The sequence below is a fragment of the Panthera tigris genome, chromosome A2 (assembly GCF_018350195.1).
Source record: "Panthera tigris isolate Pti1 chromosome A2, P.tigris_Pti1_mat1.1, whole genome shotgun sequence".
Classification (NCBI taxonomy): Eukaryota; Metazoa; Chordata; class Mammalia; order Carnivora; family Felidae; genus Panthera; species Panthera tigris.
In genome coordinates, this window is record NC_056661.1 from 31,299,579 (window position 1) to 31,325,425 (window position 25,847).

At 44.3% G+C, this 25,847-nt stretch overlaps 1 protein-coding gene across 5 annotated transcripts in view; it reads left to right on the plus strand.

The window, feature by feature from the left end:
- ATXN7 (ataxin 7) overlaps positions 1-25,847 on the plus strand; it is a 140,512-nt gene that overhangs the window by 46,752 nt on the left and 67,913 nt on the right. For 2 of the 5 annotated variants that reach the window (XM_042979350.1, XM_042979345.1), the window contains exons 1-3: positions 883-1,263; positions 1,659-2,000; positions 2,230-2,298. In XM_042979350.1, coding sequence (XP_042835284.1) covers positions 1,008-1,263; positions 1,659-2,000; positions 2,230-2,298 — 667 coding nt within the window. In that variant the 5' untranslated portion in view covers positions 883-1,007. The other 3 variants (XM_042979347.1, XM_042979346.1, XM_042979349.1) reach the window with 2 other exon arrangements.

Below are 25,847 nucleotides of genomic sequence, written 5' to 3' on the forward strand. Positions count from 1 at the left end.
AAACATTTTTGTTGGACTTTGTTTCTTTAGCAGAGAAGTTGGCCACCTCTATCATGCCAGATGTTCCAGATAAAAAACATGAAACCCTCTTTCTCCCCACCTAGAGAAAGCACCCGTAAGCAAACAACTATGACAGACGTGCCACAAGAGTGCTATTATTGCCACGTGAAACATGATGATCAAAATCCTTGTTTCTGTCACAGGCTTCAGATTCTCACGTCAGTTTGAAATAACAGAGCACTTACTGAGAGTGGTTGGTGTGGTCTGCTACTGTTTCAAGTACTTCACACGCTTTAGTTATTAAGTAGTCTTTTATTTTACTATCTTTACCTATCACTTAAGCAAAAGCTTTGCAGGGCGCGCGCGTTGTTTGTGTGTGTCTGTTGAGGAGGGGTGCTAAATTTTGTGGGCTAGTGCTTAATTTAGTACACAAAAATCTGACAAAACTCTTCTAAACACATTTTCTAGAAGTGCTGTATATTCTCCTAAGCCCTGGGTCCCGCCCCTGCCGAAGCAAAGACAACCATAAAGAGGGAGGGACTAACAACTCCATCTGAAAATGAACCCGATTTTAAAATGGCAAGATTTTTTAAAAAAAATTTTCGGGGCGAACGAATCACTTCTAGGAGCAATGGAAGGGGAAATAGAGAAATTTCGGGTAGTGTCTCCAAAACCTGTATACAGAATCACCGCCGCCTGTCTCTCCATCTTAAACTGGTTTCATGATCTCTGCTAGACGAGAAGTTCAAGTTCGCAGGGCGCACGCTGTGACCTCTAGTGGTGGGCATCCGGCGAACACCGGGGCTTCGGGCTGACACCTGGGACGGCACCTGGGCCGCATTTCCTTGCCGGCCGGTGGTTTCCTACACATTAGGCGGCGGCTTGCCATTCATGCTTTTGACAGCTGCGTGGCCGCCCGCGAGCGGAAAGCGAAGTGCTCCCTGCACCAGCCTCTGGGCCCCTGGTCCGAAACCTCGGGCGGGAGGGCCCGACGGCGACCACATTCGATGGTGCCCCGGGGCCGGCCAGCCTGCTCCTCCATAGGTGGCTGCGTTTCCGACTTCGCCCTGGCTCCACTCCGGGGGCTTGACGTGCAAACTTCGCCGGAGCGAGCTGAGAGGGAGGGACCGGCGTGGGGGAGGAGGCGGCGGGAGGCGCCTCTGCTTAAGGGAGCCGGCCGGGCGCCGCGGCTCGGACGGACGCGCAGACGGAAGGAAGGAGCGGGGCCGCCGGGCCCGGCCCGGGGATGCGAGCGGCCTCAGGGTGGGCAGCTGGAGGGCCGGGGGTGCGTCTTCGGGCCTCCCCGCCGTGGGCAGCCGTGGCTGGGGCGGGGGCGGCTCCGGGCGCCGGCCTCCGTGCGGGTCTCGGCGGCAGAGGCAACCAGGGGACCCTGCGCCGCGGTGGCGGGCCGCCGGCGGCTCGTCCCCTCCCCCGAGGGGCCGCGGGAGGCGAAAGCGAAAGCGAGCCCGGGCCGCGGACTTTGCGCCCGGGGCGGGGGGTGGCACGGGAGGAGGCGGGTTGGGAGGGCTGGGCGGCCGGGGGGCGCTGTCAGCGAGCCCCACCCGGCCTGCGGGCCGCGCACGCCGCCGGAACTCCCCGGCGCCTCCTTAAAAGCGGCCCCCGCGCGACTCTTTTCCCCCTTTTTTGTTACATTGTAGGAGCGGAAAGAATGTCGGAGCGGGCCGTGGATGACGTCAGGGGGGAGCCGCGCCGAGTGGCGGCGGCAGCGGGCGGAGCAGCGGCGGCGGCCGCCCGGCAGCAGCAGCTGCAGCCGCAGCAGCAGCAGCAGCCTCCGCAGCCCCAGCGGCAGCAGCCGCCGCCGCCGCCGCCGCCGCCGCGGCGCCTCCGGCCGGAGGACGGCGGCCCGGGCGCCGCCTCCACATCGGCCGCCGCCGCAATGGCGACCGTCGGGGAGCGCAGGCCCCTGCCCAGTCCAGAAGCGATGCTGGGACAGTCGTGGAATCTGTGGGTCGAGGCTTCCAAACTTCCTGGGAAGGACGGTGAGTGTTCACGCCCTCCTTTTCCCCAGGTCCCTCCGTCCCCCATCCTCTGACCCTCCTCGCCTCCCCGCCCCCACCCTGTGACCCGCCCCCTCGGGGGTCAGAGATGCTATCGCTCTGTTGGGGTACGCAGAGGTGCCCGCAACTACTCCTTGCGTGCGTGAGCGTGCGTCACACTCCCGGCCACTGATTTGCCTCTCCCCTCCTCCTGTGTGTGTGTATCTCCTAGGGACGGAATTGGACGAAAGTTTCAAGGAGTTTGGGAAAAACCGCGAAGTCATGGGGCTCTGTCGCGAAGGTGAGTCCAGCCCCCCGTTGGAGTTTGTGCAAGCCCCGAGGAAGTTTGCTTGCCCGCTTCGTTAGGGTGGGGAACTTGACCCTACCTTACTCACTCCTTACCCACGCGCGAGGATGCTGCTGCTTGAGGAGGAAGAAGGGGGAGAGCAGAACGATTGGAAAATCTGGTTTCCGGGTCTTCCTGTAATGGGGAGCGTCCTAGAACCCATTGGTGGAGGCCTGGTGTGGTGCAGTCTGAGCTGCGTTGCTCAGTGATAAGCTTTGGGGACTAGCAGTGAGTTGAACCCAAATCCCTTCTGGTCTCTCTTACTGAAAAACACAAGTGGAGACGGGAATTACTAGCTTGGAAAGCATTTCCACGAATGCTTTAGGCGGCTCTGGGAAGGAAATCTTGCCACCAGGAATTTTCTGCTGGCAATCAAAATTGATTTCAAACTTTAGAAAAGATAACAGTTTATCTGTGCATCCTTATTTCTGTGAGATTCAAGCTGCAAAGTTTAGGATGCTACAGAAGGATCACCACAGCTGAGGAGCAATTGGCCAGACTGTGTGTGTGAGTTGCCAAGATCAGGGTGCGAAAAAGGCCAGAATTCGGTATCGTGAAACAAGCCTTTAGCGTCCATAGTTAGTGAAACCAGTGTCTAATTATTGGTCAGTTTTTAATAAAACTGATCCTTAGAGAAGGATATTTAGGGAAATATTTGTAGCTAAAGGTGTGTCTCCAAATGAAATGAAAGGTCAGGTATCTAGAAACTGTCAGACTTTTTTTTTTTTCTTTTCTTTTTTCCTCCTAAAATCCTCCTAGATTTTATTTTTCTTTGAATAGTCAACTTTGCTATCTAATGCCTGTGCCAGGCTTGGACACACTGCAGTCAGAAAGGACTTCTGGAGGCCAGTGAACTTTAGGTTAGTTTAAGTTGCTCTTTCAGTGGTGGTAAGGACAAGGCCTTACATGAGGTTTGGTGTCCAAAATCCTGAGTTTATATTCCCTAATGCAATTTCATTGCTGATATATAGCCGTTTACTTTGGCATAGTTATTGTCCATGGCCCAAGAATAGGTAGAACCTTGGCGAGCTGAATGTTTTAAAGTCCAGAGTTGGCCCATTGTTACTCTGTCTCCATATTTACTTCTTGTTTTTAGAGCCTCTCTTTTTTTCACGTTTGCTGTTTTGGTTTTTTGAACTGGCCTCTTGTTGGCCTCTTGGCGCTGAGAAGAAGAGTAATACCAGTGGCAGCTCTGTGAGAGCTTCCAATTGGAACAGATTATAGAGCAAATTAGTTGATTTTGAAAATGAGAATCACTGTTTGAGAGCAAAGGAAAGAGAGGGAAAGCACAGGACTTGCTGGCGATGTTGCAATAGGAAAAATCAGTTGTTAGTCCGGTTTTAGTGTTGAGTTGGCAGTCCGCCTGGGCTTAAAAAATTAAAATCACTAGGTGGCAACTCTCATATGAAGTAGTTGGAGTAGAGCATTAGAGGACCTGACCCACTCCTGTTCTTAGTTTTTATTCTTTGGATATGGATACATTTCCCATAAGGGGTTTCTAAATCTGTGTGAAAACAGCATGCTAGTAATTATTGGTAATTCCCCAATAGAGGATGAGTAAGGGTATTAGTGTTTCACTGGGCAACTTGGTCTAGACTGAGACCCAACCACATTTAGTGGCTAGAATGCAGTTATTGCCATATTTATTATTTTCTGCTGGGACCTATTCATCAACAGGTTTTATTTACCATGAGGATCTAAGACCTCTTGACTACCTTCTTGAGGCAAAAAGGGCTCAGAGATTTGGTTGTGTGTGTTTCTGACCTACCAAATTACTAATGATTATTAGAGGTGCTGTTTTTTAAAAGTTGCTCTCACCATTCAGAGGATGCTGAAGGGGCCAGGATGGCTGAAATTCTGCCTGGCTGTTTGGCTTAGAGACTGAAGTTTTTAATTCAGTCACTTCTTGATTCATTTGTGATTTTATGGATTTTCTGAAACAGTTGAAAAATTCAAGCATGAGGATATTCAGCACTCATGCAGTGGGCTTTGTTTGTCTAACAAACAGCTCATGTTGGGCTGCTTAAGAAATGAAAATACGTTTTAAAATCAGCAAAAATTATTAGTTATCTTTTGTCTTTAGTGACGATTATTTCCTACCAAGAAAAGGTGTTGTGGAACTAAATCTGTACTAATTCCTCTTGGCAAGGAGGTTAAATGTAGATAAATCGACCACATGATTGAAGCACTAAGAATCAGAAACTGCCCATCTTGGAAGATGTTTGGGAATATGAACCCGACTTGTTGAGTTCTCATCCAGTTACTTTATGATTGTGGACTTAGGGGTAAAAGCCTGGGTATGAGAGCAAGTTGCTTAACCTTGTACTTGTTTTTTACCTCTCAGAATCTGGCTTTCCCTCTTTGTAAAACGTGATAATACCTGCTTCCCAAGGTTGTAGGAGTGGAAATTAAATTAGATAACATACCGAAAATGACTCCGTGCATATTAATTTCTTCAACCCTTTAAACTGCTGATAATCTTAGACTTTATTTCTGAATTTAGTATTTATTTGGGTCAGGGGGTTAATATCTGGGACTTGAATGGGCTGTAGTGCAGTCATAGTTTCCTTGAAATTGTAGGCTAAACTGTGTACATCTACTGTTTTTTTAAGTTTTGTGTTTTTTTTTAAATGATTATTTTTGAGAGAGAGATAGAGCCAGGGAGGGGCAGACAGAGAGACACACACACACACACACACAGAATCAGAAACAGGATCCATGCTCTGAGCTGTCAGCACAGAGCCCGATGCAGGGCTTGAACTCATGAGCCATGAGATCGTGGCCTGAGCCGAAGTTCCAAGCCTAACCGACTGAGCCATCCAGGCACCCCTGTATGTCTACTTCCTAGTAATGTCTACAGCTTCTCTTGAATTCTCAGAGATCCTTCATTTATCTTGACCCCCAAAATTCAAAACTGGTAAGCCATGATTTTTGTCTTTTTTTTCTCCTGTAGCTTAGTTTGGCCAGTTCTCTCATGGTAAGACTGCCCAAGGGTTAAGGCTGTGGGAGAGGTTAGAACTATTGATTTAGATGGAAGTGAGGTTAGTTGTGGTTTAGCTAATGTATCATCCCTTTTTTTCCTAATTAGCACAGGTAGGCAAATGTTAGGATAAAATTTCAGTTATCTTTTAGAGGTCATCCTGTTTCCATTTGCATCCTCACATTCTTATTGCCTTTGGTTTCTTGTAATTTGTAATTGTAGTTGATAACACAGGTGATCTGAGTGGAAACAGATGGATAATACATTTTGGCTGTTTTCAAATGATTAAACTTAGAAGATAAATTACCCTATTTTCCAAAGGTAACTTGTGAAATTCTATATCTAACAAAATTATTTTTAGATGAAATTGATTGATATGAGTAACTGATTAAAGTTTCCATATTAGTGACTGAACATATATAGGGAGCCTTAAAAAAAGAAAAACAAATGCCTTGATTTCTTGGCAGATTAAAAAAAAAAAAAAGCAACTTATTCTGTCACCATTTGAAAGTATATATTATGTGGTGGCTCTTTCATTAGAATGTCAACTCCCAGAGGACAGGAGCATTGTTGATGGAGGTATAGTTATCTTCTGCACCATTTGTGCTCAGTAAATATTTGCTGCCAAAAATGTATTAATTGGGCTACTTAGAAAGATTGAGCTGAGTCTCTCAAGGATGAAGAGGTCGAATCATCCAATTTTCCATTGTCTCCATGCCCTCCTCCCCCAAAGGTACCTATTCTGTGGGAGGTATGCTTTATGGCCCTCGGAAGGCCAGAGGCTGTCTTTCAGCACTTCCTGTTGATTTGTCCTGAGTTTAGCACTCCATTTACACTTTCCAGAAAGTGCAGACAGGACACCACCTCTCTTATCTGTGATATTTAAGCAAGGGAGTGGAATGGCGGCCCACAGTGTTAGCCACACTTGATGACAGGTGATTTCCCTGTCATAATAACAATGACATAATTGAGCCTAGGGCAAGATGAAAAAGAGGTTGGTTGGCATCTATAAGCAGCAAGATTAAAAGAAAAGAAAATAAAAGACTGACTCGGCATGGGCAGCCTCAGTCAACACTAACTGAGTCACCGTATCAATACTAAATTTTTCTTGCCTAGAGAAGAAAATGGTCATAGTTAGTTAACTGAAAACAAATAGGTATTTGTGTGAAATACTGTTAAAGTAACTGCATTATAAGCATAAAACCCTCTTCCTGAAGTGAAGAACATTTCTGTTTTTCTGTTGGGTTTCTTTCACGTTCCCCCCCCCCCCCCCCAGCTTTTTCTTATGAACAATTTGAAATCTACAAAAGATACAGAAAAAATTTTAATGAGCCTCCTTATATCCTTCATACAGCTTAAACACCTAATGAGTCATGGCCCAATCTCGTTTCATCCCTACCCCACTCCCCACACTGAATTATTTCGAAGCATGTCCCAGACAGCATATCATTTCTTTAGGTTTTCTTCTTTTCTGCTTACATGGACTTCACCTTGTCTCCTGCCGAATGGAGTCTTTATGTGTGCTGTACCTTCTTTTGAGGCAAGCCAGGCTGCCCTTTCTGATATCTTTCATAGGTGTATGAGTGTTCTGCAGGTGGCAGTGTTTGCATTCTGCCTACATTTCAAGTGGAGATCGAAACTGAGCCTTAGGAATCCATGAGATCCAAGTTCACTGTATCTGAATCAGGTTCATACATTTAAGGAGCACTCAGGTGATTCGATTGCAGGTCACCCACACTTGATGCCTCACGGATGAGAGCTAGGGCTGCACTGACAATGGGCAGTTGTCTGACAGTTGATGTATGAAACTCTCTAAAGTCTGCACGAACTCCAGAGTGAAAGAGCCCCTGGAGACCTAGTGAGACACTCCCACAGAGCAGGGATTCCTTCCTCTTAGTTCTGGTTCCTTAGCTCTTTTAATGTAGATGACAGCCCGTGGACCAAATCCTGCCTGCAGCCTAGCTAAGAATGGTTTCTACATTGTTGAATCATTGAAGTAAAAACTCAGAAGAAAATGATTGTTTGATGATATGTGAAAAAATATGAGATTCAGATATTAGAGTCCATAGTAAAGTTTCATTGGAACATAGCCACAGCCATTCATTTACTTTACTGATGGTCTGTGGCGGCTTTCTCCATACAAGGAACAGCAGAGTTGAGTAGGTGCAACCGAAGCCATACAGTCTGCCAAGCCCACAATTTACTGTTTGGCTCTTGACAGACAAAGTTTGCCAGTTCTTGTTCTAATGGGTTCCTTGGTTAATGAAGGAAAACTCATTCTGCAGAATGTGATTTTGGTACTCCTCAAACTTGTTTTGAAGGGGAGAATCTTTAAAATAGTAAAAGTTATTATTCTTAAACCAAAAATTTATCCAGTATTGAAGAAGTATGTTGGGTTAGAAGGAAGATGAAAGAATGTATGTGAGGTTTTGTGTAAGAAGGATCCCGTCCTCGTCCTCTTTTGTCATTCACTGCCACTTCTCTAGGGTATATGTCTGTTTCAGGGCAGTTCAAATACAGAGCATCAACAGAGCTGTCATTGTCTCAGCTTTTAAGAGCCTTAAACTGTGAGGATGGTGATCAGCTTCTGTTAAGCCCCACTGGAGAAAGAAGCAAACTTTCATGGGATTTTAAAAAGGGTACCTGACTCAAATTCTTCAGAGTTTCTGCCCTTGTAGTTTGGAGAAACTAGTTTGGAGCCCCATTGGAGGTCATTTTGGGAATTAGGAGGCTGCTTCACCAGGAACCAGATCTGCATTTTGATTGATGAAGAGGGTATACAGCATCCTTGTATCTCACACTTTTAAGATTTTGTACTTGCTGAAGAGTTAACACCTGGCACAATCCATGCTGAATTTCTCCACCCTCTAGGCTCTGTTGTTAATGGAGACCATGTGCATTACCTGTGATGGCGTGGGGTTCCCAAGCTTTACTCAAGTTACAGTTTTGTTTCTTGTGAGCTCTAACTTTGGGAGAAATTTGTGCATCGTTACTGAGTGTGACCTACATGTTCTATGGCCTCATTTCTTATAAGGATATCCTGCTTTCTCAATGCCACATCTCACAGCATACCTGTGTATATGTGGACAGCTTAAGCTTGGTGAGAACGTTTATTCTGTGCCAACATATGCTTTACCTTATGTCATCTTGTCAGCACTCCTGTGATCTCAGCATTCCCATTTCCCCCTTTTACAGATGAGGAAACTGAGGCTCAGAGAAATGAGGTACCTCAGTAAGATCATGAAGCATGTAAGAGACACTAACCCAGATCTGCCTGACTCCACAGTCCACATGCTTGACCCACTGCCGTGCTGAGCCCATTCCAGAACGCTCGCCTGCTTTTCATGAGCTTGAGCAGGTTGCTATGACCTTTGTTTTCTTTTCCTCAGCTAGAAAAACTGAACTTTACTACCCCTGCCCCCACATTTATTCTAAAGATACCAGAGCCTTTTCCTTGCTGTGCCTTAGAACAGTCTATATGTTGTGTTTAGCAGTTCCTTTATACAGATCTTTTCTTGGAGGGGGAGGGGACATGTGTGCGGTTTGCATTAGAAGTAATTGACTTTAAAAAAAGATGAAATGAAAGCTAAGGTTGTAGCAGATAGGAAACACAATCATCTGGGATTTGTGCCATTAGGAAAAAAATCTTTTAAAAAAGAAGTGAAATTTCACTATTTAAATAGCATTTCAGTGCACGATTGCTTTTAATCACATTGATATTCAAAGTTTATGGCAGTATTTTTAATAAATGTGCCCCTCTGATTATTAAAGTATTTTTTGATTGAAGTTCTAAGGAGAAAAAGAAGCCTGTTAGTAGACTTAACAGTTGGAGTTACTGTACTTTTGAGAGAAAGGCAGAGGATTACATTTATATTCATCTTGTACAGCAGGGATTATTATAAATGAGCAAAAGAAGGAAAAGAATGATTTTTACATTTCAGGCACTCAATATAAAACTAGATAAAGTGTTCTTGTTCCTTTTTGTAATAAAGACCCTGCTAACATGAAATGCTTTTCTGTTCCGTGTAAGCTTATGGCAGGCAAAAGTCATAGGTTATTATCAATTACATCCACAATCTTAAAACAAAAAATATTTCCCTCCCAGGTTACACTGATGTTTTCCACAATCTTGAACTCCAGTAATGCAGGCGGGGGGGGGGGGGGGGGAGACAACCCCCCAAAACGAATGTTTTTAACCAGTGGTTCCAGCCTTCTCTATTTTATACCAGAAAGTTTCCTAAATAAATTGGGGACCAATGATAGGGTTGCTAGCATTTTGAAATATAGATAATTAGAAACACATATAGTTACTACCATTATAAAAGTATGAGGGCCATTGTTTTGGAATAAAGGACAGTTTTTTAAATTGGAAGAAAGTTTTAAAAAGACCCAATGCGTTATCCTTATTTTTCTCATTTCTTTGTGGACTTATTGGAGATCATTATGTATTTTGCCATTTGAGAAGCACTGCTTTAAATCAGCTTCCTAAAATGTCTATCATGCAACCTTGCTTCTGTGTGCTATTCTTAGGAGTTAGGCAGGAAAGGGGTTCCATGCGGTAGGTTTAAAAAAGACAACTTGCAAGGCAGTGGTGGGAACTACTGATTCTGGAGTTAAACAGACTTAGGCTCAAATCTCAGCTGTGGCTGGTGAGTTAACTTGAGGAAAATTAAATAGCTTTGCTAAGCCTCAGTTGACTGACTGTAAAGTGGGAATAGTGGTAGTGCCCCATAGCGGTTGGAAGGATTAAATGTTGTAGTGCTGTTTCAGCACTTTGTGCAGTGGCTTGCAGAGTAACTGTTCAACATATGTTAATTGCTGATTCTGTTCATTTTATCAGTAATGAAAACGGGGTGTCCTGAGCGTGCTTCTGATCAGGTGCTCCCGCAGGACGTATAGGGGAGCAAGCAGCAGGAAGGGAGATGGCCAGTTTCCTTGAGCAGGCAGTATGTTGGCGGTCAGAGGAAACCTCAGTGTGCTCGGGAGGGCAGAGTGTAGGAAATGAACCCAAGTTTCGAGTTGTCTTAAGACTCCAGTGAAAATGAGAAGTGGGAATTGACATTTCTTGTTTCCTCCTTTAGACCTCTCCTTTTGACTTGCAGAGAGAAGCCCCGTGTGGTTATTTACTCTCTCCTGCTTGTACAGAGTGGTGCAGCTCCTCTTCTGGAAGCCTGAAGTTTGTCTTTTAGATAGCTTCTTAGAATGTTCCACAAACTTCTTTTTCTGAGCAAGAAAGGTAAATTGTAGCCAGTAGAGTAAGTTGTCTTCACTAAATTGTGAAAGGGATGGGATAATTGAGGCTCCTATTTGTATGATGGTGTGTGTTGGAGGGGAGGTGCTGAGGACAGGGGATGGTAGTCACAAGGGGTTTTCTGCCTGGTGAGGGAATTTAGAAAATTGCCTGGTCAATTCTGGTAAATTTCCATTCTAACTGGAAGCAGTTCTTCATTTAAGTTACCTTGTTCTCCTTGGAAACTATATGGACAGATAGGTTTTAATGGGAAAAAAATCATCATTATGATAGAAGTTAATACATACTCATTGTAAAGATTTTACTAATGAAATACGGAACATGAAAACCATCATTCTTTGTAACCCCATTCTAGCCAATTTTAAATCTTTAATTACAGGGTTTGTATTTAGGGACGTTTATACTTGATCAAGGACACCCATGTTACTGCTTTGGGCACTTAACGACAGGCAGGACTTGAACTTGCTAGCCTGGTTATTTTATTTCCTGACGAGGTCCAGGCCTTGTCTCTCGGCAGGCCCCAGAGTATTTTGTCCAGCATGATTCCTGCTTTGAGAATCCTCTGGCTGTTTTGCCTTTGTTCATTTAGCTTTTCTCCCACAGACATTTGGTAGACCCTTTATCTGTGCCTTTTGCTGGTCTGGAGTCTGAGGGTACAACTGCAAACAAGGTAGGAAGGCACAACCCTAACCCTCAGTAAGGCAGTTGGTCAGCAGATATTTGCAGACTTACCCACTAAGTGCCAGGTTCTCTGATGGATGCTGGGGATAGAGTGACACAAGTCAGAAGGAGCCCCTGCCCTCTGCCAAAGGGAGACACAGTAAATACACAAACATTTTTCAAGGACATAGAGTGCTGTAAAGTAAGCTAATGATGTTGGGGGGCGGGGGTGGTAGCTCTAGCTAACATGATCAAGGAAGGCTTTTCTGGGAATTTAGCATTGGAGCTGAGATCTAAATGGTGTGAAAGAAGCTGTCACTGGGTCATCTGGGATGGGGGAAGGAATATTCCATGCGGATGGAAAAAACAATTACACAGCCTCTGTGATAGGAACGGAGAGGAGTGGAGGAAAAATGAAGCTTATGAAGGTCAGACCACAAAGGCCAAGGTTAGGATTTGGGTTTATCCTACGCGTAAAGGGAGCCTACTGCAGGGGAATGGCCTGATCTGTGAAGTGTGAAAACCACCAGCTCTTGTATGCTAAGTGTTTCGAGGGAAGGGTGTGGAGACCAGGCAATTAGGTGAGAGGTGGTGATGGCAGTGGCAGGGTATCCTGTGGAGGGTATGGTTTGGAGGTGGATTTGACATGATTTCGTGAAGACTTGGATGTGGGTGGGGGAGAAAGGTAAGGATTGAGCAGCCGAGTGGTGAGGAGTGGCGGAGACAGTGGAGACTTGGTCAAGGGGCTCGGGTTCCGGCCACAGTGTGTGTGATGTACTTAGCGTTGGCCTGCAGCTGTGGAGTATACAGCCACGCCTGGTGGGGCAGCCTGGGCTGGCGGCGTTGTGCGCATCCATGTCACCTGCGTACAGAACCTGGAAAACTACGGGACAGGGTGAGTTCCTCCAAGGTGCGAGTGTGGACAGAGAGTGGAAGCGGGCCAGCGGTCCTCCTCGAGGGGGTGGGGTTGAGGAGGAAGCTGTGGGAGGGGGGAGGAATCGCTAGGAGATGGGAAGGGAATCCAGCTGAGCGTGGTTGGTGTAGAATTCAAAAGGAGAAACACTTGAAGTGAGGCGTGATTGCCTGTGTCAGATGCTGTGTGAAGTAAAGCCAGGCCAGGGAACTGATCTTTGGCTCTGGAAGTGTGGAGGTGATTAACGACCTTCATCAGTGGATGAAATGCCTCAGTGGAGGGGGCTGAGGGAGGGACTGGGGGTACTGTGAGGACCAGCACTGAGGAAATGGAGACGACAGATGTGGGCAGGTCTCCAAAGGGTTTTGCTCTGAAAGAAAATGGGGAAATGTGGCAGTAGCAGGACAAGAGTATGGATAAAGGGGAATAGGGAAGGTTTATTTTATTCCGTTTTGTTTTGTTTTGGATAATACTAGGTCATATTTGCCACTGGAAATATCCAGGAGTGGGGGATAATTGATTGCATGTGAGAAAATAGATAAAACTACAAGGATTATGCTCTGAGATGAGAAAAGGGGATGGGATCAGTGCCCAAGTAGACTGGTCAGCTTTGGATAGAATGGGACTTTATTCTGGTATTCTGAGAGGAAGAGCCTGTGGATGCATTGCAGGTAGAAACATGGAATTGGGGAAGCATAAGGTAATTAGTTCTTTCCTGTGAAGTAGGAGAGAAGTTAGGAGGTCTTCAGTTAGTTGGGAGTGGATAGGAAGAATTTTGTCTGCCAGTTTTCCAGAGAATGCAGCTGGGTGGAGGAGGGTGGATAGCCAAGTAAACTGGCAGTTACATATCCCTTGGAGGCTTCCCAGTGCACTTAGAAGGAATCCAAACTTCCTAGCAACCCTGCGAGGCCTTGGGTGGTGAGAAGGTAAGCCCAGAAAATCAGGAATCTCCATAACTTGGCAGGGAGGACAGGGTGAGTTGGTGGGAAAGCAGGGGTTAGTTAAGGAAGGCTTCCTGGAGGAGATGAATGGGGAAGTTGGCGCTGTTGTTAATCCTTGAAGGAGGAGTTAGCCAGTCTGGTGTGGAAGCAACTTCTGAGGTGGGGACATCTCTGCGTCGGAGCCCAGAGCTTGGCTGGAGCACTGGAGGGTAGGAGACAGAGGTGCGGCAGGAGACAGGTCACCCCAGGGGGTGGGCGTCGGGAGACCAGCATGGTAGCTATGTGCAGATTGAACTGGCAGGGGCAGAAGTGGAGGTTGGAGGCCAGTGGGGCATGGAGCCTGCCTTCTTCATGTGAAATCCTCAAGTGTTTATTTAGGTAATGAAAAACTGAGGAAGTGGGGTTTTAAAATACAATTTTACAGTCTAAAGTGGATTGTTTCTGTCTGGTAAAACCCTCTCATGTGTCTTTTTGTTGGTGTTCGTTCGTTAATTCAGTCAGCTTGTATTTACTGAACACCTATTTTGTGCTAGATACTGTTCTCATTTTCAGAAAAAAAACAGGAAATGTTCCAGAACTGCCCTTATAGAGCTTCTATCTAGTGAAGGAGACCGGTAACAACAACAAATTGGAACATCTATGTTAGGTGGTGATGAGTGTTCTGGAGAAAGATAAAGCATGGAAGCGTGCAGTTTAAAATAGGGTGAGGAATTTTCTGAACCAAGGCTTAGAGGATATGAAGGCACGAGCCATCTGGATGTCATGGATGAGCTTTAGGCCGAAAGAACAGCAAATCCAAAGGCCCTGATGGGAGAGGATCATAGGGTGTTGACAGAAAGGCAGGGGACCAAGGTGTCTGGGAAGATGAGTAGGAGTGTAGAAGTCACTTGCTGAGGGCTTGGGGGTAAGTTGGAGAGGCAGACGCCACAGGGCTTTGTAGCCCAGTGAAAATTCAAATCCTTTTACTATGGCCTACAGGCCCTGCTTGGTCTGGCTTCTGCCAGGCTGTTCACCCTCCCCATCTTCCATTTTCCCCTTTGCCTATAGTGCCTCAGGCCTGCTGGCCTCCTTCCAATTCTTCACATGCTCTGGGCTGTTTCCCACCTCTGAACCCTTGCCTGTTCCGTTGCCACTGCCTGGGCTACTACTGCTTCTCCTTCTGGCCCCACACCTTCCTTAGCTTAGGGGTCACCCTCCTCAAATTGAGTCCTTCATGTCGCTATCCCTTTAGAGCCCTTATCAAAAACTGTCCATTAGTATCTTGTGATGACGGAGAGCAAGCTATCACTCTTACTAAAACGTGACATTACTGTTAGATTGGGATCTGAATACTGGGTACAAGGAATTAACATGACAAATTTTTTACACAAGTTGGCTAAATTTGCAAAATTGCTGTCTGCCTGGAGGGGAAAACAGTATAGACCACCTGGTAATAATAATCTTTGGCCTCTTGTTGGGGAGGCGTGGTAGTGTTCACCGCAATAACATTTCATTTCCTTATTGGTGATAAAGCTTGGTAGACCCTTGTTCCTCTCTGCTTCCAGTGTTCTAGCACCCTCTTTTTGGTCGAGTAACAGTGTGCTGTGAAAAGAGAAATGGTTTTGGTTTTGGAATAACTGGTTTTGTAGGAATAAATGACAGTGTGCCTGAATCCCTCTATTACATCATCAGGGGTTTCTTTCCCAAGATAAACTCTGTGCTTTTTTCGACCTCTACATAGGAAATTTATTTTCTTCCTTCCCTTTATTCCTATTTCTAGGCCTTTTTCTGTCTCCTCTGATGAACCACTGTACTAGGGACAGGCTCGGAGTTTACAGCAGATTTTAGGTACTACACTTTCTCTCCTTATCTCAGCCTCATGTCTGAGGAGCTTTCCATTGTTAACTGGCAGCTGCAGTGACTGTGTCTTTAAAAGATCTTGTGTGTTGGGTAGATGTTTTCCTAAAAGCTGTTGGCTGTTACTGAAAATAATCTGTTGTGTGAGTTTACAATCTCTCCATGAATCATAGTTTTCTCATTAAGGAGATAGTTATGCGAGGGTAACAAATAAAACAACTAATTTTTTTTAAACTTTAAAAACCAAACCATCCAGCTAGATTACTCAAGTTGGTAAGCACTAGTATTCATCAAGTGCCATGTAAGGGTCTGTAGAAATTTCACAAAGATCTTTTTTTCCTCACTAGTAATTCTGAAATAAGAACAGCTTCTTAAATACAGGATTTCAATAAATGACATTTAAGAATTATGAAATCCTGATAGCTATATGCTTTACTTAACACTGGGAAAATGCCTTTAAGAAGAATTTTAGGGGGGTGGGGCACCTGGGTGGCTCAGTCGGTTAAGTGCCCAACTCTTGATTTCGGGTCAGGTTATGATCTCATGGTTCATGAGTTTGAGCCCAGCGTCAGGCTTTGGGCTGACAGTGCAGAGAGCCTGCTTGGGATTCTCTCTCTACCTCTCTCTCTGCCCCTCCCTTGCTCACACTCTCTCTTTCAAAATAAACTTTAAAATCTGTATATTGGAGAAAAAAAAAAATTAGGGGCACTTGGGTGGCACAGTCGGTTAAGTGCCTGACTTCAGCTGAGATCATGATCTTGAGGTTTGTGAGTTCAAGCTCTGTGTTGGGCTCTGTGCTGACAGCTCAGAGCCTGGAGCCTCTTTTGGATTCTGTGTTTCCCCTTTCTGCCCCCCTCCTCCACTCATGGTCTATCTCTTTTCTCAAAAATAAATAAACATGAGGGGCACCTGGGTGGCTTGAGCATCAGGTCATGATGTCGTGGTTGACAAGTTTGACCCCACGTAGGGCTCTGTGTGGGCAGCTGAGAGCCTGGAGCCTGCTTCGGATTCTGTGTCTTCCTCTCTCTCTGCCCCACTTGTGCTTATACTCTCTCTCTCAAAAAATAAACAATTTTTTTTTTTTACATGCAGATTCCCAGGGGTGCCTGGGTGGCTCGGTTGGTTAAGCATCCAACTTCAGCTCAGGTCATGATCTCGCCGTTTGTGAGCTTAAGCCCCGCATTGGGCTCTGTGCTAATAGCTCAGAGCCTGAAGTCTGCTTCAGTTTCCGTGTCTCCCTCTCTCTCTGCCCCTCCCCTGCTCATGCTCTGTCTCTCTCTGTCTCAAAAATAAATAAAAACATTTTAAAAAATTAAAAAAATAAACATGAAACAAATTTTTTTAATTTAAAAAGAGGAATTTTATTTACAACTTGAAAAATTAAGCATCTTAGCCAATACCTTGTAGTGACTAATAGCAGTATTAATGGCTGTCATTGTTTGACCACTTCTGTGAGCCAGGCACCACACACGGATTGCCTCAGTTAGTCCTTACAAAGTACTGCAAAGCAGGTATTTCCATCATCCCCATTTTAAGGATGAAAAAACTGAGGCTCAGCTCAGGAAAATTGACTTGCCCCAAATTACATAGCTTCTAAGTGGCAATGCTGGGATTTCTGGTCTGGCTGACTCCAAAGCCAGATGTTTCCCTGATCTGTTTTTAGCAGTGGCTAATTTCTGCGTGTTGAACACTCCTTTATGAGGAGGCACTAGGAATTGGCTTTAACTTATTGGCAAACAGAGTGTCCATGCACCCACCAGAGAGCTGTTTAAAATCAAGGAACTCAGTGTTTTAGGGACTAGCAGCAGCAGTGAAGTTCTGGTGGGAGAGTGGGTGTACTGTCTGAGAACTTTGGACTTAAAATGTTGGGACTGGTGGGTTAGAGAGAGAGAGAGAGAGAGAGAGAGAGAGAGTGTGTGTGTGTGTGTGTGTTAGGCCATGCAGGGATTCACTTAAAATTCATAGTAAACATAATTTCTAAAGTGCACAGTGGACAAATGGTTAACTCTCTGAAAATAAATCCTAATAGTTTGTTAGTTGAGACAGGAAAAAATAATTTAGACATTTCTTGATAGAACAGGGAAGTGGCATGCATACTATGCATACTAACCTTTTAGGACAGTATCTGTTTTTTTTAATGTTTATTTTTGAGAGAGAGCATGTGTGCACATGTATGAGCATGAATGGGGGAGGGGCAGAGAGAGAGACAGAGGATTTGAAGTGGGCTCTGTGCTGATGTGGGGCTCAAAGCCATGAACTGTGAGATCGTGAGCTGAGAGCCCAATGTGGGGCCAGAACCCATGAAATATGAGATCCTGACCTGAGCCGAAGTCAGATGCTTAACCGACTGAGCCACCCAGGCGCCCCAAAACAGTGTCTTTATCTGGGCAGATAAATAAACACAGCTAATACAGTCTTTTATAATAATGCATAAATATGCTAACTAACTTGGATGTAAATTTAAAAAATAAAATAAAATAAAAAACAAACAAAAAAATAATGCACAAAGATACTTATAATCCAGAGATTCTCCAGGAGTCTTTCTTTCAAAAATTAGACTCACTAAATTTTACTACCTTACTTGCCAAACCATTTTCTGGTTGGTATTAAGTAGCTGAATTGATCGATCGATCTCTTTCTTGTTTTCCCATCTCTGCTGGTCTTGTTGGTAGTGCTTCCAAAAGAGAAATAGGTTACAATAACAACAAAACTTTCCATCAAATATTTCTCTCTGCTTTGGTCATGTCGCATTACTGTGGTCTTGTCTACGTGCAGCACGACTGGCACAGGCATGTGGGAGTTTTCTTGAAGACCAGGCCGGCCTCCTCTTGCTGGCCGCAGAGCCACCCCCAGCTTTCTGTCTCTGCTCTGCACACAGTGTGTTCGCACTGCCCGTTGTCAGTGCAGAGATGATTGAGAACTGGGAATTACCTGTTCAGTTGCCTTTGATAGGAATCTACGGTTTTGAAATAGTTATGACTAAACTAGACATAATTTTTCTTTCTTTTTGTTCTTTCATTCTCTCCTTTCTTTCTTTCTCTCTCTCTCTCTCTCTCTCTCTCTCTCTCTCTTTTCTTTCTACAGGAAAAATAGATCTTAATGTATATTTTAATGGTTTTTCAAACAGTGCTGATTACTTTGAGAGGTCAGACTTTCATGTTTGGCTTTGGTAGAATTTAGCAGGCCCTGTTAAGAGACAGCTTTTCTTCCATTTTACAAGATAACAAGTTTTTATTTTTATTCCCAAATCCCCAGGAAATTTTCAGTGCTGTCAGTTTTATGAAAAGGTAATTAGGGAGCGAGTAGGGAATATGTCTTGCAAGCGGTTGGTTTGGCATCTTCCCTCAAGTTCTTATTTGCCTGATGAAACTATCTCGTAATAAGATCCCTTTGTGTGCAGCCCCTCTGCAGTTCCCTGGAAGGCCTTGGCCATAATTATGTCTATATCTGGGTCCTGTCAAATGACGAGAGGAGCCAGAGTAGAAGGACGGCCACCCTGACCTTTTGCAAATCTCACAGTTTAAAACTTGAGGTGGCTTCTAACAGACTCCTATTGCTTAAGGGTTTTTGTACCAGCGTTGAAGGCACTGAGCAGGTAGCTCCTTCTGTGGAGACATACCAAGAGTGTGTGCACTGATTTTGTTAAATATGGCTGCAGGAGGACCATATGGGGCATGGGAGAGTGGAGCAGTCTCTTTCAAAGAACCACTAAGGGATTAAAATGAAACAGGGGTCGAGAAGAGGTCAGCCCTTAAAGCTGGAGTCAATGGAGTGTATACTGGAAGTTCCAACTTCTTGTTTCTACTGCTTATCCTGGTATTTACTTGTGAGCACTCCCTCCCCACTCGCCCCCCAGAAAGTGGAGGGGATACATGAAGTTTAATTACTCGGAATTGTAACTGAGTTCTGATCAAGGGTTTGCAAGCACTAGCTGTAGATACCCACGTGTGGAGTCTGTGCATATAGGGTGCCTAGCCTTGACTATGGTGTCAGGAAGGAAGAGCCCCTAACCAGAGACGGTGTTCATGGACTTGCTCTTCCTGCAGAAAACAAGCCAAATCCCTGGCCTGTGAGGCCACCGAGGGTCAGATCAGTGTTCCCCTTTCCTTACAGCCTTTGCCTTCTTTTAGGAAGAAAGGTGCATCATTGCCATCTGTTGTGGCTGTTGTTTGGTTTTCTTTGCTCTTGGCTGTATTTTTTCTGGATTAGGTGGTGTCCATTGTACACCCACACCGTAAATTGCCCCCAACCCCTCTACTCTTACTTAGGAAGAGCTCACATGAAATCCTGCCCCCATTCAGTGTTTCCTAGCTGGTATTCTGATGTGGGTGACCAATGCAAATTGGGACTGTGACACACCTGTGTCAGGACAGGGAGTCCTTTAAGTATAGGTGGAAGTAGACCATGAAGAACTAACACACACAAGGGTTTTGAAACAAGTGGTTCTTAAACTGGATTTATTTGAGCAGGGGGAGGTCCTCGAACCCCTTTGTAGATATATACGAAATACTGGCTGTGTATGCCTAAGTACACTTATCTAAAAAGAGAGAATATGCTCTTGAACAGATACTCAAAAGCCTTTTAAAACCCAGTAGGGTTTGGCACCACCAATAAAAATACCCAAAGACTTTTTGCAAGCTTACAGCAAGTCTCCACTTTGTAAGCTTACAGCAAGTCTCCACTGTTATTTTGTTTGTAGTTAAAGTAGGTTTTGGGGTCCATATTCTAGATAATTTTAAAAATCTCCTATTCACTTTCTAAATCTTGTGGTTTGCTTACTTAATGTTCTCACAGCAGTATTATTTTCTGTAATTTTCATTAGAAGCCTAGTGGTATTCTGGCTACATTAAAGGTTGTAAGAATCCTAAGTTGGCCAGCTTGAGAAGATACCCATTTTTTGTCATAGTGGTGTCTTGGGGATCTGCATCATTGCAGATAGACAGGCAGATAGATAAAAAGCTCAGTCCCACCTGACATTTTGAAATGAACCTGTTTATAAATTCAGGGCAAACAAGGGACAGGCTTTAGGACATGAGGTGGCCGCCAGGGTAATTTTTGTGAAACTCACATCGAATATTGTTTATTATTGCTTAACTGACTTCACGGATTCCCATTGCCCTTTGGGTAAAACTAAAACTACTTAATGTGGCTGATGGACAAAGTTCTGTTTGCCTGAGGCCACCATAGCCTCTCAGCCCCTTAGCCTTTCCCTCTGGGTTATGTATGTCTATCTGTCCCTATGTGCAGGGTCACTACCCCCTTACCCCAGACACCCTTCCCTTCCCTGCTCCCTTCTTTCGTCTAATCCCCTCCCCTGCCACAAAAAATTAACCTTCATTTCTTAGGTCCCCGCTTTGACCTTAGTTCTTCCAGGCAGCCTTTCTTGGGCCTCTGGTCCAGCTTTATGTCTGCAGCATCCTTTTTGTGTTCAGCCATAAGGAGAGCTTCCCATGTCATTGCATAGAGCTTTGCTTTTCTTTTTCTTTCTTTTTTTAAACTGCGTAGTGGTTTGTAATATGAATACACTGTGGTTGTTTAAAACTCGACCTCAGTGGATGGACATTTAGGCTCTTGGTAGTTTTGCTGCTTTTATCGACAGTGGTACAGTTCAAGTGCTTTTACAAGCTTCTTAGCACTAGTGAAATTTTTATTTGCTGGTTTTGTAAATGAGCAGACAAATGGAAGGTATATTTAAGTAGATAATGCCAAAGCGCCCTCCAGAAAGACTTTTCTGGTGTCAGAGGTCCATTGAGATGACAGAAAAGTATGTTGATGCCTGGGAGTGCAGTTCCTTTCTCTTGGAGTCTGCCTCTCCGTAAGGAACTGGCAGGGTCAGCTTTTTTTCCCCTGATCTCCTACTCCCCAAGTACTGGGCTGTTGAAATTGCAGTCTTCTATCCTGTAGAACCTTAGAGCCCTGTGATTTGAAGGTGCAGTCTGACCTTCAAAGTGTTGTTGTTAACAGAAGAATTAATTTTATGCTTCCTGGTTACAATGATTTGCTTCATCTGAGAATCGCAGACTACTGGAGTGTTCCCTCTTTAATCCACACAAAATCTGGGGTACCATTTTTGCTAACTTACTGTTGACTTTCTTCACCTACTCTGTAAGCCTCAGCCTCCACAGTCTCAAAGGCAAAAGCTGTTTTCTACCTTCCTGAAGATAGTCTACGATGACTGAACTGTACATCTCATAACAGGATTTGGGGTTGAATAAGGAACAGACTGTTAAGTGACTGTCCTCTCAGCTACTTTTCTTTTTTTAAAAAAAAAGAGGAAATAGAATTTCCCTGTGACTGCGGTAATCTCCCTTGTTTTCCCTCCTGATAAAATGGTATTCTTCCTTGGGTCCTGAAAAAAACCTTTGCAGAGTAGTTTGTTAGATAATCTTTCGGGGGGGGGGGGCGGTATTTGTTCCTGCTGAAGGAATAATGAAATTGATACCTCACAGATACCTATTGGACCAAATGGCTAGTTGATTTTTGTTGTTGTTGTTAGTTTGTATCATATTTAAGATGGAACCCCCCCCCCCTTTTTTTTTAAGGTAATTGGAAGTTGGGTGATTGATTCACAGATTTTGCACTTGAAAAGCTATGGATGTTCATCCTAACTTTCAGAATCATCAGTTGCCCTAACTCCTTTGCAGCTAATGGCCAACACTGCATTTGTACTGAGAAGCCAAAGACTAATTCCTCTAGGAGCTGGGGAAGTCTGAAAACCACCCCCGTGTGTCCTGTCCTCTCCTATCTGCCTGCCAGCTGGCAGCCTCTCCCACCTCCCACTGCCTCTTCCACCCTGCCTACTCGGAGGTTACAATTGCGTCTGGCCTCTCGGGCACACCGTGTGCGAAATTCTGCCACTTCTGGGAAGAGAATTCACAGAAAGAATTGAATTGCCTGTTTCTCTGAGTCCTTGGGGGCAGGGGATGTTTTTGTTTATGTTGATGGGAACCACTCTTGGAACGATGAATGGAGAGATCAGAAATGAGACAGTCATCCTACTACACACTTCTTTCCAGAGATCAAGATGGGATGGAGGAGTGCTGGGAAAGAGACGGGCTTTGTGAGAGGCAGAAAGGGAATACTTTTGGATGGTAACTGAGGGAAGAGAGGGTGAAATGAGGAGTGTTATATCCTGGTGACTCAGTTGTTTTTAAATACTTCCTCTCTGGGTTCCTGTAATCACACCAAGAGTTTTGCAGGGTGTTAATGCTTGTTGCACAGCGCTTCGCATTTCCTGGGTTACAATCCCTGCTCCATCACTTCCCCGCTGACCTGGTTATTTAATACCTCTTAGCCTCAGTTTCCTCCCAAGTGGGCATCGGTTAGAGTAGAGTTTCCCCCATAGGGGTTTTGAGGGTGCTTTAATTAATGGAGGGTTTCTCAACCTCACTGTTAATGAAATTTGGGGCCAGATAATTCTTTGTTGTGGGAGAACGTCCTGTGCATTGTAGGGTATTTGGCAGCATCTCTGGTCTCTACACTAGGTGCCGGTAGCACCACCTGCTCCAGATGTGACAACCAAAAATGTCTCCAGACATTGGCACCATCCCTCTAGGGGCAAAATTGCCCCTAGTTGAGAACTGCTGTTTTAATCATAAGAAGCCCCTCACTCAGTTCCTGGCATAAAGGAATGTCCTTCAGTGTTTGATGCCTATGAGGTACTTGATAAATGTTTGGATGGATGGATGGATGAATGTTGATGGTGTTATGCTATAAAAGACTGCTAGCTCTTTGCTTAGACATTGTATGGGGGCGCCTGGGTGGCTCAGTCGGTTCAGCATCTGACTCTTGATTTTGGCCCAGGTGATGATCTCATGGTTCATCAATTCGAGCCCCGCATCAGGCTCTGTGCTGACATTGTGGAGCCTGCTTGGGTTTTCTCTGTCTCCTGCTCTCTCTGCTCCCTCCCACTTGTGCTCTCGCGAGCTCTCCCTCCCTCCCTCCCTCCCTCCCTCCCTCCCTCAAAAATAAATAAAAGAACTTGTATTGTGGGGGAGATTCCTTGCTGAGACTCTTGTGGCATTGCATTAACTAAATTCTTTTGGGTGACTACCAAGAGGAGCACCCCTTCCTTCTCCTGAGTTTCACTGATGTAGCACAGCTGCACCCAAGAGGTACCAGAGTAACTCTAATTGCATATCCTTGATTCCAAGATGCCTCTTTTTGTTTTTAATATTTCTGAAATCAGAGTTGATTATAAAGTTGAAAGGTGTATTATTCATTCTTCCTCAGAGGTGGATATTGACACACTCTTGGTAGCAGCTTTGAAATGAAGGGATGTGGTATTTCTGGGGATGTCTTGGCTTTGCAACTGGATTGGAAGCTCTTTATGGGCAAAGGCTGTTTTACCAAGCTGTTTTTTCCCTCGTACTCAGCACAATGCCACAAACATACAGTCTCGAACATTTGAACAGCCTGCACTTTTCACTGTTCTGTGATGATGCCCTTACTCTGCTTTTCGTATGGTTTTGGACCTTCACACAGCTCAGGACAAAAAACAGTGCAGCTTCTCACATGACGTCGGTACCAACAGTGTTTTCTTCCATAGTCCTTATTTTGCTCTTTCAGCAGTATGTATGAGTGGTTATTTGACCGTTCTACTGCATTTTGCTCACGGAAAAGAGTATACAGTACAAACTAGTTTTCTGACACTGCTGGTAAGAAACCGAGGTCTCAAACTTTTACAGGAGGGTTGCGTCGTATGTGCTTGTAACTTAGATTATACCATATGAGGGTACAAAAGAGAAAAACCAGTGTGGGTAATTTCAGTAGTCAATCAGTGCATATTGCTCTGAAATGAGCTTGAAAGGGAGGTGTGAATCAACTAAGATGTAAGTTCCACGAGGGCAGGATTTTGCTCACAGGTGTATTTTCAGCATCTTGGAGAAGTGTTTTGAGCATAGTAAGCACACAAATCTTATGAAATATTGATTGCTTTTCCTTTATTTGGACTCTGTTCTCACAAGCATCTCAAAGTGCAAGCATCTCATTGTCCTGTGCTTCTGGAGTTGAATTACATGGATTTTTTTTGTACAGTGAGGCCCCTAAATATAAGCCAACCATTTCATTTGGTAGGAACAGCCATCTGTTCTAACATCAGTGACACAACTGGCTATGTGGGACTTACTGGTTGGCCTCCACACAGCATTTGAGAAATTTTCAAGGATGATTTCAACTGACGTAAGAAACTAACCAACCAATTCCTCTCTTAAAATGGAACTCCAGTGTTAAAAATCAAGACGGATGAAAATCATTAGGCATGCAGAAAGCTATATAACATCATTTATATGTTTGGTGGACTTGAGCTGGGTTCAGGGGACTGTTGTATTTACCTTGAACTACTAGACCTATATCCCTGGAGACTGTTTCAAAAGTGATCTCTAATTAGAAGAAATTCTGTGATTTGTGTGTTGAGTACAGAATCCCAGTAACCTCTTGTTTGATACCTCTTGATGCAAACGGTTTTGTGTAAGAAAATAGGAGATTGCCTATGGTAGGTTCTAGGTAAATATGTGTTGGTCGATTAATCTGAGATTATAATATCATGAAAGAGATGAAGGTCTTGCCTGGAATAGAGCTTGATTTTTCTTCATAATTCTACTCAGCCCATGTTTTGTGCCTTTGACTGGTTGGTCAGTTTTCAGTCAGTCCCTTTTCTTCCTGATTGCATATTCATGTTATAGTGAAGAATGGAAACATTATAGTCTTCTAATGACTTTAATCTGATTTGCAAGCCTTCTACAACTCAAATCCATTTAAAGAAAGGCAACAAGCCCCACGATAAGAAATCTCAAAAAGAAGAGTGAAAATGTTCCCACTTTAGCATGGTGTAATTATTTTTGCTGTTCGGTTGCATAGGCAGGCTGCCAGAAGATAGGGGTACAAATTAATTAACCAACTGTTTGCAGAGATATGGCCATGTCATTACCGATAAGCACAGACGTAAATAAGGCAGCATGTCGGCTGTGTTTTTGAAACGAGGGAGGACAGAAATATGTTAACTAAAATAAAATAGACCAAAGGCTTACTGGAGTGAAGAGGCTTACTTTGTTAGTTTCCATTTATTAGTACATAAAGTTCTTCCCTGTTGTCTTAAGTGCTTCGTGATGTGTTGAATGAGGGGAGAAAGCGTGGATTGTCATGTTAGTCTTGTAAGAGTATAGCTGAATGCTTTGTTCTTCAATGGAACATATTTAGATCCCATCCCCATCCACTGAAATCATTTCCCATGTAATTTTTAAGGTAATTGGGATTTATTAGGCCAATGGTGAATTTTACCTACTACGTGTAAAGTAATGTATGTGAATAGTTTTACCCACACAACTGCCTTAAAGTAAACAGATTTCATAATGTCAGAAGCTATGTCCATTCTGTAAGGGTTGAATCTTTGTATTTCTTGTTTACCCTTCCCCTGAGGTGACCTAGTAGGACCCTTAGTAAATACTTGTTGAAGGAGGGAGTGGAGGAGCTCTGTGAACGGTGACATGTTCTTACATGCTGGTTAGGGACTAGATCTGGAGTCAACTAGATTTCACCTTTAACCCCAGCCCCACCTCTTGCCAGCTGTGCAGTCTTGGGTGAGTTACTTAATCATTCCATGTCTGTTTCCTCATTTGTAAACTTGGGCTAATAATAGTACCTATACCACAGGGTTGTTTTGAGGATTAAACAACATAAAGCTTGTAAAGTACTTAGCACCTGTCTGGCCCAGTGAATGCCTAATAAATGGTTGACACGGTGACTAGTGTTATTCCATTGTATTTTAAACATTGGTCTGACATTTTACTTGATGAACACTCAGACAAACAGCTGAGGAGAAATGAGTGTTTTACTTGAGGCATTGCTGTGAATTGTGACTATGCAGGGTGTTATCTGCTAGTCACATCTGTTTGCGTACCGTTGTGCTAACTGAGCTTTGAGTAC